Source organism: Miniopterus schreibersii (genome assembly GCF_964146895.1).
Source record: "Miniopterus schreibersii genome assembly, chromosome: 12".
NCBI classification, from domain to species: Eukaryota; Metazoa; Chordata; class Mammalia; order Chiroptera; family Miniopteridae; genus Miniopterus; species Miniopterus schreibersii.
Genome location: NC_138112.1, coordinates 41311204 through 41326285, shown reverse-complemented (window position 1 = coordinate 41326285; position 15082 = coordinate 41311204). Strand labels below are relative to the sequence as shown.

At 35.8% G+C, this 15082-nt stretch overlaps 1 protein-coding gene across 4 annotated transcripts in view; it reads left to right on the top strand.

Moving 5' to 3' along the window:
- Positions 1 to 15082, top strand: part of SBF2 (SET binding factor 2) — a 313138-nt gene that overhangs the window by 181525 nt on the left and 116531 nt on the right. For all 4 annotated transcript variants that reach the window (XM_081154292.1, XM_081154291.1, XM_081154295.1 and 1 more), the window contains 3 exons: positions 4007 to 4211; positions 9391 to 9500; positions 10960 to 11109. In XM_081154292.1, coding sequence (XP_081010418.1) covers positions 4007 to 4211; positions 9391 to 9500; positions 10960 to 11109 — 465 coding nt within the window. The remainder of the gene's footprint in view (positions 1 to 4006; positions 4212 to 9390; positions 9501 to 10959; positions 11110 to 15082) is intronic.

Here is a 15082-nt window from a genome sequence, read left to right as displayed (position 1 = left end):
AATCATTGTACCACCCATTGCTATAGTATATACCCTTACAGCAGGATCACAGAGACATTTCTTGAAAGTCATTATCCAACTTCAAAATTCCCTCTAAGTGATAGTGCATTTTATAATGCCAGCTTTTTTGGGCAGTTCATCTTGGTTGTTTTGGACAAAATTATTACCATGTACACCATAATTGTCTTTTTGTGTGACTCCTTGGTTATTACTTTGTATTTGCATTTCTCTGCAATTAAAAATGACAATTGGCTGCTGCTTTGTTCTATTGGAAAATAATTAATTTCCTTGGAAATTCAACAAAATTGGGCTGCAGTTTTTAGTGAGCTCAGTAATCTTCAAGGGACTTGCCCACATGCATTTGGAGTTACAAGAAAGAGCAGATGCTTCTAAGAATATCTAGCGTTCAATGAGCCTTAGACTTCCTATCATTTCTGCTGTCTTAGGAGTTGTTATGTGACAAAGCTGGGTATAATGTGGTGAATGTGGTCCTTCATATTTACCACACTGACCATTAGGGGGCAGCAGTGCACAAACACAACAGCCAGAGAACCAAACATGCTAGATTTGGGGGGCATGAGGCTTTTTTGAATCTTCTAAACACAATTGTATATATTATAATTTAGTAACTTTAACCCATTACCTGAATTTTTACATAGAATATATATTCAACTACAGGATAGCCTCATCTTTGAACTTTGCTTTAAAATGATTTTTAAAATGCTTGTTTTTCTGAATTGTGTATGAATTTGATTTACAATACTTCAAACTGTTATGAGAAAAAACGCTATTAATGACTAATAGCAATATCTTTTATTTAATTAGTGATTTCTATTTAAATCATTATTTAGTACTATTATTATTGCTGTTAACATATAAGTAGCTGGTGATATGGGAATCTTGGGAGAAAGTTTGTAGAGGCCTGGTGTCATGCCATAGAACATGGAGTGAATAAATGTTTTTCAAATGGATGTACCCTAGACTTTTGGAAAACAGCTTTCAGAATTATTCTGGGGAAGTGTGTGTGCGCACGTGCGAGTGTGCGTGTGTGTTCTAAAAGCTTTTTTTTAACAACTCGTTCTATCCTTACAAGAACCTTATGAAGTAGGTACTGTATTATTATCTTCATTACAGATGAAGAAACTAAAATACACTGCACCAGGTCACAGTGCTAAACCGGGATTTGACCCAGGCGGTCCAACAACAGAGACCATGAATTAAAAGTACCTCTTGTACTCCCTCTCATTGAATTGTCTAGCCTCGCCCTCTGAATTACAGTGCCCCTTGCCTCCATCACATTTTCACACATAGTCCTATTTCTGGGTGCTCTGTTCCATTAGTTGTTTAGCGCTTCACGAATACCAGTTGCCACACTATGTTAATTATTAAAGGTTTGTGTAAGTTTTGACATCTGGAGAGTTTGAGTGCCCGCTTACTCTCCTTCACAATAACCTTGACTATTTTAGGACTCTTGTTCATAAAGTTTAAGATGAACTTGTCACATTATGGGATTTTGACTAGAAGCAATGGGTGTCTCCTTATTTTTCTAACCCGCCTTAAGTCATTTTTGGACCAAGATAGAAGTGCGTATAGTAAAAGAGATAGATAAAATATAGCTAGAAAACATGGCATCACTAAGAAGATCTCTCGTCTACTTTTATTTTTCTATGTTTTAAGCTTTGTTTTAATGAACATTATTTACATCATGGAAAATGTATTTAAAGTCTTAATTTTTATTATAAAAAAAATAAGTTTCAGTAGAAACAAAAGTAGTGAAGATTGTAGTTTAAGTGATTCTGATTTAGACTTGAAAATCCATGTGAGTTACCTCCCCATCCTGAAAAAATATCTGCCCAAGGGCTTTTAGAAAATTTATATTTATAACTTTTGAAAAGATATCTTTAACTCGTGCCTAAAGAACAGAGAAAAAACAAATACACTATTTGCAAAGGGCAATTTCATAAACTATAGACCAGGGACGTTGGTGTAAATCCAGGAATAATTTTAGAACAGGTTTTTCAACATACAGTTTGGAAAGTGGTGATCATGCAGTCTTGGCATAGGAATTTACTTATTTATTCTTCCCTGCCTTTGCTGATGACATAAGGGGAAAATACAAAGTGTGTATGAGGGCTGCTCTGGCAAGAACACGTTTTCTGTCTGATTTCAGCTTTTCAGGAACCTTGTAAGAGAAGCGTGAGCATGTACCTGAGGCAGAATTACTTATCCAGTTTACATAGTGAGCAGAGAAAAATCTAGAACCCAGGCTTTGTGACATTGTGTTGCTGAGATGTGCTTCCTACATCATCTGCTGTGGCCCAGCCTTTCCTTTTTCTGGGTCTGGGCCAAATAACCCAAAAGAATTGTGGGAGCAGCTCTAATACATGGTGACATTGGCCATTTTAACTGTCCAGAGAGTGCATGGGGTAGTTATGAGCTTAATCTACAACATGAATAACATAGATTCTTTTAGGAGGGGGGAGATTCTGCTTACAAAGGATAATGAATGCTAGACTTGGTCTCAGAATGGCTGTAAAGCCACCTTCCCTAGAGAACTTTATAAAAAGGATGGATGTCACTCTGCCTGGAGTATTTGAAATATAACCCTACTTAACTGGGTGACTGGATAAAAGTCTATGACACATTTAATTCAATTATTACAATCCCAATATATGTTCAACATTGTGTCCCATTCACTAGGAAACAGTAGGAAGTAGCTTAGGGTGCCTGCTATGTGCCAGGCAGTTTCTAGATGCTGAGGATAAAACTTTGAAAAGTCTGCCCTTGTGGAGTTTCATGTTATTGAGAGGATAGACAATAAAGTTAAATAAAATGTATAGTATGTGAGAAGGTGATAGGCACTAAGGAGGAAAATATAATAAGGGGATAGGGGGTGTGTTGGGGGGATAATGCTATATAGGGGAGCCAAGAAAGGTGGCATTTGAGGAAAGAAATGCAGAAAGGGAGAGCGGATGCTGTAAATGGGTGGGAAACAGGCATTCCAAAGAGGTGACAGGTAAATGCAGAGGCCTTGAGGCAGGAACTAGAAGGCCTGTATGTCTGGAGCAGAAAGAAAGAAGAAACAGTTGGTTGGACACGGTCACGTAGAAAAGCCCGATCTTGTGAGGCCTTGTAAATTATTGCAAAAACTTTGGGCTTTACTCTGAGTGAGATGAAGAGCTATTTGAGTGAACAGAGTAGGTAGGTGGTGATTTAACATACTTGAACCAGTTCGTTCTGTCTGCGGTGTTAAGAATAGAGGAGGGAGACCAGTGAGAATAGAATAGAGGAGGGAGTTCTGCAATAAATGAGAGATGCTGGCTTGAACCAAGGTGTTCAAAAGTGTCAAGTTTAAACATACTTTAAAGGCTGCGTCCGGAGGTTTGCAGAGGAATGGATAATTGGGTGTTAGAGGAAAGCATTGAAGATGACTCTAAACTTTTCACCTGAGTGATTGGAAAAATAAATATGCCATATACCGAAGAGGTGGACTGTAGAAAGCAGATTTGGAGAAGGTGAAGATTAAGTGCTCCATTTTGGACATGTAAGATATTATTTTAAATCCAAATGGAAGTACTTATATTGAATATGTGGGTATGGAGTTCAGGAGAAAGCTCAGTTGGAGATAAAAATTTGTGAGTTATTGGTGTTTATGTGGTTTAAAGATATGAGACTGGGAATTTATCACCAAGGAATTAAGTATAAATAGAAGAAAAGCCCAAAGTCTGAGCCCTGGGATATTCACATAGTTAAGAGATTAGGGAGATAAAAAATAAAGATGTAGCAAGAAGACTGAGAAATCAAGTGAAAATGTGTTCATGGGAGGGGAAGAAGGGCGATCAGCTGTATCAGATGCTGCTGAAGTGAGGTTCTGGGGCTCTGTGTTTTATGGCATGTATCTATGAGTGTACATAAAATCACTCATCTGGTTGAAGTGTGTGTCCCTTCCTGACAGTCTGCTGTTACTTCAACTTTTGCATAACTTTACCTGCGTTTGATGTTGCAGGAGAATCCAAACCCTCACATGGCATTTCAGAAAGTTCCACGCCCAACAGAAGGTTCCCACTTGCGAGTTCACATTCTTCCTTTCCCAAAGATTAACGAAACCCGGGTACAGGAATTAATCCAGGAAAATCTTGCTAAGAACCAGAATGCACCTCCTGCTTCACGAGTGGAAAAGAAATGTGTTGTGCCCGCAGGTCCACCTGTCGGTATGTATCTGTTTCTTTAAAAGTAAAACTTTTATCAAGATATAAGACACAAAAACTAAAGTGTACAACTTGATGAATTTTCACAATTTGAACAAACTTGTATAACCAGAATCAGAGCATTATCAACACCCAGAAACACTGTTACATTCATTCACTGCCTCTCACAAGGGGTAGCCATTAATCTAACTGCCACCACTATAGAATCTTTTCTTTTTAAAAACAGCTATATCGAGATATAATTCACATTCCATAAAACCCATTTAAAGTGTACAGTTCAGTGGTTTTTCGTATATTCACAGGGTTGTGCAACCATTTCACTGTCTAATTTTAGAACAGTTTCATTATCTCAGATAGATATACCCACGCCCATTAGGAATCACTCCCAATTTTCCCCTAATAATCACTCCTTCCCTCGCTTTAGTCAGTAATCTACTTCCTGTCTGTAGATTTACCTATTTTGGACATTTTATATAAATGGAGTCTTATAATATGTGATCTTTTGTGACTGGCTTCTTTCATTTAACGTAATATTTTTAGTTTATCCACATGACATGTCAGTACTTCATTGCTTTTTGTGGCTGAATAATGTTCCATTGTATGGATGTACAGATGCTCCTGGACTTACAGATGGGGCTACCTCCTGATAAATCCATCTTAAGTTGAAAATATCATAAGTTAAAAATGCGTTTAAGCCCTGGCCAGTGTGGCTCAGTTGGTTGGGTGACATCCCTTGCACTGAAAGGTTGCTGCTTCAATTGTGGGTCAGGACACATGCCCAGGTTGCAGAGTTGATTCCCCATAAACACATCAATGTTTCTCTCTCTCTCCTTCTTCTCTCTGAAACTCAATTAAAAAATCTTTTTAAAAAATACATTTAATACACCTAACCTATCAGCCATCATAACTTAGCCTAGCCTACCTTAGATGTGCTTAGAACACAGCATCCAAAAACCGCTGGTAACACAGTACACTGTAGAGTATTGGTTGTTTACCGTCATAATCACTGTGGCTCACTGCAGCTACCCAGCATCAGGAGAGACTGTCCTACCACAGATAGCTAGCTTGGAAAAGATGAAAATTCAAAATTTGAAGTACAGTTTCTACTGAATGCTCACTGCTTTTGCACCATCCTAAAGTGGAAAAACCATAACTCGAACCATCATCCTAAGTTGAGGACCATCTATATACCATATTTTGTTATTCATTCATCAGTTGATGAATATTTGGGTTGTTTCTACTTTTGCTACTATTAGTAATGCTGCTGTGAGCATTCATGTGTAAGTTTTTGTGTGGACATATGTTTTCACTTCTCCAGGTACATACCTAGGTGTGGAGTTGCCAGGTCATGTAAGTGTTTTTTTGGTGTTTTGAGGAACTGCCAGATTATTTTCCAAAGCAGCTGCACCACTTTACATTCCCACCAGCAATGTGTGGGCGCTCCAGTTTCTCCACATTCACTAATGAGGCAGAGCATCTTTCATTTACCTGTTTGCCATTGTTGCATCTTCTCTGGAGAAATGTCTGTTCAGATCCTTTGCCCATTTTTAAGTTGGGCTATTTGTCTTTTTATTATTGAGTTGTTAAGAGTTCTCTATATATTCTGTACACAAGTCCTTTATCAGATACATGATTTGTAAATATATTTTCCCATTCTGTGAGTTGTCTTTCTTTACTGATTTATCTCTTCTTTTTCTCGAGGGAGGTATGTTAAATCTTTCATGATAATAGCAGAATTGCCTTTCTCATTTTAGTTCTCTCTCTTTTTTTCTTTATACATTTTGAAGTTGATTTATTGGGTGCAAATGTATTTACAGACGTTACAGCATCCTGGTGATTGATCCCTTTGTCACTATGAAATGTCCCTCTTGTCTCTAATTGTGCTCCTGGCCTTAAAGTGCTCCTTGATGTTGGTACAGCTACACCAGCTTTCCTTTGGTTAGTGTTTGTACAGTTTATCTTTTTTATCCTTTTATTTTCAAACATTTTGGTTCCCCATATTTAAGGTGTGCCTCTGGTAAGGTGGTGTGTTTCTTTAGCAAGTCTGACTGTCTTAGTATATTACCTGTTTGTAACTCATTTATGTAAATATAATTACTTATATGGTAATGGCTTTAACGTAATTTACTGGGTGGGATTTTTCTATCTGATCCTCCTGTTTTACTCTTTCCCTTGATTTCTTGCTTCTTTTGGATTAATAAACTTTTTCTTTTTCCGTAATTTATCTCGTCATTTACACATTTCTTCAATGTTCTTTTGGAGGTTTACCTAGAGACTATGGCGCACACCCATTTTTGTCTGTTCAGCTTTCACCAGGGGAAAGTGGATGTGTGTCTCCAGTCTTTTCCCTTCGCTGGCCTTTTAGGTCCTCTAATATTTGTATTTCTGTAGCTCTCTGACACATTTAAATAGATAGTTTTTGCATTTTATCTGACATTTATACCTGTCCCTGGTAGAAGTTTTAGTTTGCTACAAAACTGTTCCATCCTACCTGGAAGTGAGTGTAATTTTATTATTAATGGGTAACAGTGCATTAATTATATTATTTATGTAATAATGCTGATGATTTATGTATTATTAACATTTATGTTATGTATGTAATAGTAGTAATATTGCTTATTTGTTTAATAATGTTAATTTGCCACTTTTCTAAGAATTGAGAGCTTTACTGAAGTGTTGCTTGTACATTCACACGAAGAGGATGCAGAAGGTAGACGTGTTAGGGTAAATAGTTATTTTTTGAAGGGTTTTGGTCACGTAATTTTAATATTCATAAGTTTGTTGAATGCTTTATTTAAATATCCACATGAACAGATTAGAAGTTCCTTTACAGTGAAATATGCTTGAATTGTAGCCTTAATTGTCTCAATTTATCCTTGTATAATCATTTTGCAGTCTTCATTTTCAGTTCACTTCAAATTCTTTGTTTAGGCGCATGTGGAATGTCTCACTGTAACCAGTGAGACAGGTACACGTGACTCAGTATTTGGCCCTGCATGTACTTCCTGTAAAAGCCAAAATGAATGAATGAATGAATGCATGCAGGGGCCTCTGTCCAACTTTCTGGTTTGTTTGGGTTGGTCAGAATCAGGATTTCCCTAGTCCTAAAATTAAAAGCTGTGAATGTTTCATTTTACATGATACTCATTTAATGAGTATAGAATTGCTCTGTTACCTTAAGAGACATTCACATTTTGAGAAGTTAACTGGTTTCATCTATTCCTCAGAGAGGCCAGAGTAATGATGATTGGCTGGAACTATCATTCAATAGCTAAAGCCTTAGAAAGGAAGTCCTGGGAAGTCAAGTACCCATAAACCAGAGTTGTTATCAGATGTTAGAAATCTAGTATTAGAATGCCGCAACTGGGGATTTGGCCAGTCCCTGAAGTATCAGTAGCTCCAACAGAACTCTCTTCTGGGAGTGAACTAAGTAATAGTCTCCAACAGGAAATAATAATTCCCAGATGCTAAACAGATTCATTGTAAGAAAACAGGGATTTTAAAATGCCTGGTTCTAAAGAAAATTTAAAATACTGCTAAAGATATTCTACAAGTAAAAGTTTATAAACAGCTTGAAGATGTTGCTCTCAGTAAAGTATGTGGTATTTTTTGGAGACTCTTAAGACTTTTTTACTCTAAATATAAATTGATTTCTATTTCAGTCTATGCCATTAACCTACGTGTGTGGGAAGCACCAGAGCCCACAATTAAAAATGAGCATTTCTACCCTGGCCTGTGTGGCTCAGTTGGTTGGGCGTCATCCGGTCCACACAGAGGTTGTGCAGATTCGATTCCCAGTCAGGGCACACAGCCAGGTTGCGGGCTTGATCTGCCGTAGGGGGTGTGTAAGGGGCAGCCTATCAGTGTTTCGCTTTCACATTGACATTTCTTTCCCTCCTCTCCCTTCCTTTCTAAGAATCAGTTTTAAAATCTTTAAAAAAAAAGAAAAAAGGAATGAGCATTTCAGACAGAAAAATCATATGAAATAATCTAATTGACTACCATGGTCATGCAGAAATTAATATACAATTAAAAATGATTGGAAGAAAATTGGTAAAATCAAAGTAAGATGTGTTGTCTAGTTAATTATACTACGTCAATTGATTTCCTGATTCTGACAAAGCACTTTAATTATGTAAGATGTCACCACTGGGGGAAGCTGGGTAATAAGAAGAGCATGGGTCTTCTTTGTACTATTTTGCAACTTTTTGCGAGCTTATAATTATTTTAAAATGTTTAAAAATGATTTGAAGGTTATGAGGTTTCATATTGATGAAATGGAAGGGATGCTAATGAGTAAGATATGATAGTCTTTCTTGTTAGGTATGGGGAGGGCTTATGGGATTATGCCTTTAGATTCCAAGAGCAGCTCTGAGCTATGAGGAATTTTTTTTTTTTTGGCTTAAGAATTATTGATGCTACCTCATTTGTACAAATGATACAATATAGTTCTTTGTGAAATTATACTTTTTGTTTAACAAGAACTCCTTTCATTTATATCCTTCTGACATTTTTTTAATAAGTTAAATTTATCTTAAGTAATTTTAGCTCATATAATAGACTGGAATTATCCAATATTATGGTGAAGGTGACAGTTACCAAGTTCATAGGACTGAAAAGCAGCTCTCCTAAATTTGTATAGCAGTTACTTGGCTATGACATTTCTCTTTTGGTAAAGTGCTCCTTCAAGTCCCTTCTACTTAAATTTGTAGAATCTAAGTAGGGGGTATGTGGTTTTTCTTTGGTAATGTAGAAATATCAACTTCTTTTTTTCATTAGTAGTCCTCTTACATGTAAACATTAGCTACTTTTGTCATGATCCTATACCCCAACACTTATCAGTTTGTTTACAATTAAAGTTAAAATAGATGTTTACCTTTGCTTAATATGATTTTACTATGAACTATGAATTAATTTGGTTGAGTTAAGTGTATCATTGGAATCTATCCTGTGAAATTATCCTCAGTAAGTCATTGACTAGCCTGACACTTTAAAATTTGAAAATACAATCAAAATAATGAAATGGAATACTTTCAGCGCCATGTGACAAGGGAAACAAATTCTAAGCGTCAGACATGTAAATGGTTACAGTCATATAAACGCAAAAGAATGCTATTCCCCTTGCTTTATAATTGCCAGAGGAGTTTAATTTACTTGTGTTTTCTTTCTATTCCTTTACTAGTTTCAATAATGGATAAGGTGACAACAGTTTTCAACAGTGCACAGAGATTAGAAGTTGTTAGAAACTGCATCTCGTTCATTTTTGAAAATAAAACATTGGAGACTGAGAAGGTAAGAAAGCGCCGTCTCTCGCGCGTGAAGCCGGAACCTCTCGGGCCCACACGGTAGCTCGCCGCTGACCCCCGCGCCCGTCCTTTTCCTTAGCGAGCATTCTGAGCATTTTGAATGAAGTGTCGAGATTTAGTGGTAGCCAAGCCTGACTTCATGGCTGCCGGCAAACAGGGAGGGTCAGTGTTTCCCTCAAACTTTCAACATTGTTCATTAAATCCTATTTTGGCATATTACTTAGGAACTTAACATTTTATTTTGTTTTTTTAATTGTTCAGTTACATTTGACATAAAAAATTATATTAGTTTCAGGTGTAAAACATAGTGATTAGACATTTATGTAACTTATAAAGTGATCACCCTGATAAGTCTGTTACCCATCTGACACCACACACAATTAACATTTTAAATATAATTATATTTATGGCAAAGAATCTAGTTGGATAAGTAATAAACTGTGGTGTTCAACTCAAATGTGCCTTGTTAAAGCAGATTTTCTTGCCTTCTTTAATAAAACATGCCAAACATAATGTAACCTCTTAGTGATTTTCATCACAGTTATAAACAGGTAAAGCATGTAAAGTTTTGACCCTTACACCTAATGACCCCACCCCTCTTTCTGTTTTGAGGTTGTTCATTTTCCCTTTTTTCATATGGTTGAAGTGTTACAGACTTTTGTTCCCCTGCTTTCAGCTTTCACATCCTGTTTCTTGTACCTGTCCATAAAAGTATTATGCCCTCCTACTCTCAGGCTTCTTCCCTTCCTTCTTATTTGCTCCTTTGTTCTGCTTTTTAGATTTTGAGAGTTAAATAAACCTATTATTGTTTTATTTAAAGCATGTTAACTAGGCTTTACGTGGTGAACTGGAGGAGGCATTCTAATGAGTGATGAAGTGAAAGGTTTTTTATGAATAAACCTAAAAATTTCTATTTGTTGCTGAGTCCCTTTTTTTTTCATTATTATGATATTGAAATGAGAAGAGATTGTAGTATTTTCCAGTCATAAATTAAAACCAAGTAGTGATTAAATAGCTGACCAGTTTAAAAGTAGGAAATCACCTGTGTGTGTTTCTTGTCATTTTAATTTTTTTTTTCCTATTCTTGCCATGGAGATGTGGCCAGTTATTGAGAGACAGAATCTAAGTGTCTCTGGCTTTGACTTGTGATCTGAAGTAACAGTTACTTGGTGACCAGAGTTTTGATGAGGTTTTTAAAAGTGTAATTAAAAAAAAATTTATTAAATAAACTAATTCTACTTATTTTTGTGCTTGCTTATAAATAAAAATAACTAAAAATCCATCTTTTTATAATTGTCCTCAATAGTAAGCTACTCTTTTCCAGGAGTTTAATTTTACTAATAACTATTCAGTGGTTTACAGGAAGCACTTGAATTTTCAGTGAGATTACAAGTTAATTTTCTCCAGTGGCGCCTGTTGTTCACGTCTGCCTCTTTTGTCCTCAGACCCTTCCTGCTGCACTGCGAGCCCTTAAAGGAAAGGCAGCAAGACAGTGTCTCACTGATGAGCTGGGTTTGCACGTCCAGCAAAACCGGGCAATACTAGACCATCAGCAGTTTGACTACATAATAAGGATGATGAACTGCACTCTGCAGGTAATTTTTAGTTTTTTTCAGATTATTTCTTATTTGTGAATACTTTTATTTTTCCAGGAAATTGGGTAATTGCCAACATATCAAGGTCTTGAGCCTTCCACAGCTTATAGAATGAAGAGCCAATACCCATCTTATTTTTAACAGAAACACTTATTTATTCCTTGGCATAAATATTTAGAGTTTTTCATTCCTTGCTTTCTCCTTTAAAATACTAAGTTATTTTACTGGTTTTTAAAGCAACCTTTCTGAAACCAAACAGCCATCTTGAAAAATATTTGGTTATATTTTACTTAATGTGTGTAATCATTTCAAACCTATTTCAAAAGATACCTTTCTCAGAAGTTCTAACTTAAAACCTGGCATCAAAAATGTAATCTTATAACAAGCACTTTGTAGTTCATTTAAGCAAACTGACAAGATAAGAGATGATTCACCTTTACTGGAAATACAGTCTTACTTTTTAGAGTATAAGAGACTAGCTGTCATAGTTTGTAATAAAAATTGAACACAACCTAAATGTTTACCATTTGGATATTAATTAATTTAATTATGGTACAGCTCTTCTTTGGAATAGTGTTCAGCTACTAAATAGAAAGAGATGAATCTATAATGTATACCCATATTGAAAAACTTCCGTTATACATTGTGAGGTGGGCAAAAAGGAAGTTACATAAAGTAAATATAATATGATTTTATTTTTGACCTGAAATTACATGTATTTATATGTATGTATACCGTAGTAAAAATCTGGAAGCATATGTACACTAAATTCTTAAAAATGTAAATGATTATCTCTGGCACATGGATTAGAAGAGTTTTGACTCCCAATTTATTTTATTTTTTTTTTCTTTTCTTTTTTTTCAGAGAGAGGAAAGGGGAGAGAGAGAGAGAGAGATCGAGATAGAAAGAGACCTCAATGATGAGAGAGTCATTGATCGGCTGCCTCCTGCACGCCCCTGACTGGGGATCAAACCCGCAACCCGGGCATGTGCCCTGACTGGGAATCGAATCCCGATCGCCTGGATCCTAGGTCTATGCTCAACCGCTGTTGACTCCCAATTTAAACCTTTCTCAGCTTGAAACACATACACACACACATACACATACATATACAAGCATAATTAAATTATATAAAACATAACGCATCTATTTTATAATTTTAAAAAGATTCTCATTTTTGTAGTGAGGAACTTATCAAACACCTTTATGAGAAGAATACAACACAATAAATGTGCCCTAAAAAAGCCATATGTCATTTGTTACTGTTACTTTGGTACTGTTATTATAGAGAACAAAGGAATGTGATTAACAGATCAAGGTCTCTAGAAGCCCTAAAGTTAGGTAATTTCCTGATTCCCTGTACTAATTGGTGATACAACTACAAAAACTGGGTTAGGGAGCTTTCTTCCATTAGTACTTTCTGTGCTGTTTATTTACTGAAGAACTGAGTTTTAAGGCTTTCTCTAAACTTAATTTTAGCATATACTAGTTAGTAAGTCACTTGTAGAATAGTCAGTTACCCTTGGGCTACAGATGTTTTTCTTTTTCCTTTGAATACGTATATTTCTGAAAAAAATAAAGCATGGATGTGTCCTTCTTTAAAATACATCTGGAATGATGGGCACCTAATATTTTATATATTTCAGTGTTTCATAAACACGTAAAACCAGAGCCTGTCCTCATGATAGCACATGCTGTTGTTGAACATTAGGTAGAGGCTCTTCTGAGTTATAAACGGGCTCACATGTGGTATTCTTATTTTAATGGGTTATTTATTACCAATTTGGGATTTATTAGTATTTCTATTACTATTGCAACAACGTTACTTGTGGGGATTTAACATGACATTCTGAACATTTTTTACAAAAGCATAGAGTTTCAAGGCAAAGAGGCCAAACATCTGTGTTGTTGTTTTAAGAAGAAACTTTAAATAAACTAATTTTAGGTAGTGATTCAAAAACTTTAGTAATTTTTGCTTTTCGTGATTTTGAAGTTATTCTGTCTTGCCTGTCCTCAAGGGAAAATGAAACAGAACGTGAGTACTGCCAAGGGGCTATTTTGTTTATCAGGTTCTTTCAATGCCAAGATACATTTTTAAAGGACTGGTCTATCAACCTGCAGAATTCAAGACACTATGGTACTAACATAAGCATCAACAAATAGATCAGTGGAAAAGAGCACCCAGAAATAGACCCACATTTTTGGGATTTTTTACAAAGACACCAAAGCAATCCAATAGGGAACAAAGTTTTTTCCAGAAGTAGTGCTGGGATGACTGATTATCCATATAGAAAAGAGTGAATCTCACCCACTACCTCACATCAAACACAAGAATTAATTTGAGGTAGAGCATAAACCTAAACATAAAATATAAAACCGTGAAGCTTTGAGGGGAAAGCATGGAATAGTTTCATGACTTAGGAATGGGCAACAGTTTCTTAGGTCACAGAAAGTGATAATCAAAAAAGAAAAAAATGACCATTATACTTCAGAATTTAAACTGATGTTCATCAAAAGACACCATTAAGAAAATGAATACAAAGAACTGGTGTCACGTTTATATAAAGAACTTCTACAACTTAAGAAGATACAAACAAACAATTTTTTAAAATGGACAATTTGAAGAGACCCTTCACAAATCAGATATGTGATAGTCAATAAACATATGAAGAAGTGCTCAATATCATTAGTCACCAGAGAGATGCAAATTAAAACCATTGTGAGATATTGCAGTTGACCCCTGAACAATACAGGGGTTGGAGAACTGACCCTCTCCCCACCTGTGGGACCCCCTCCACCCTGTAGAAAATCTGAGTATAACTTTTTACTCCCCCAAAACTTAACTACCTCCAGTTGTTCCTCGGTATCTGAGGGGGATTGGTTTCAGGATCTCTGTGGATTCCAAATCCGTGGATGCTCAGTCCCTTGTATAAAATGGTGGTAGGTCAAGACATACAGTCAGCCCTCTGCATATGTGGACTCCCAACCACAGACTGAAAACAGTACAGGCATTTATTTATCAAAAAAAAAAAATCAGCATATAAGTGGACCACACAGTCCAAACCTGTGTTGTTCAAGGATCAATTGTACTGTATAACCACTAGTATGGCTAAAATTAAAAAGACTGACACATTTTGGCAGGGTGGTAAAGTAACTGGAATTCTCACACTTTATTGTTGAGAATGTAAACTGGCACAGTCACTTCAGAGAAGTCTGAGAGATTCTTATAAAACTAGGTATAGACTATCCTGTGAGCTAACAGTTTCACTCCTGCGCCTTATCAAAAAGAAATGAAAGCCTCTCCAAAACAACTTATACAAAAATATTTGTAAGAGCTTTATTCATAAATAAATAGCCTAAAACTAGAAACAGCCCAGGAGTCCATCACTCAGCAAACAGATTTTTTAAACTGTTGTATATTTATACAGTGTAATGCTGTTAGGCAATAAAAATAAACAAACTAACGATACATGCAACCATTTGGATAAATCTTATAAATATTATTACATTTGTCAAAACTCAGTGGATATACACTTAAGATTTGAATAATGTATATATATTTGTGCAGCAAAACTAAAAGCTATAAACAAATATTGAACTCTAATAAAATGCATGCTAGAGCACTTAGGGGCAAGTATAATTGATGCCTGCAATTTACTTTGCAAAGCACTAAAATTAATATGAATTAATGGATAAATGGATGGATAGATAAATGATAAAGCAAGCATAGTAAAATGTCAGTGGTACAGTCTAGATAGTAAGAATACAGGCATTCAGTGTAAACTTTCAACTTTGATATATGTTTGAAATTTTGAGCATAAAATAAGTAAACAAATAAATACATAATTACAAAAAAAACTCAAGGTATAGGTTAAACATCAGACTAGACACAGTGAAAAAGTCATATAGTGAACTGGAATACACATCTGAAGCAATTACACATAGTGGAGCAGATTGAGACAAGAAGATGGAA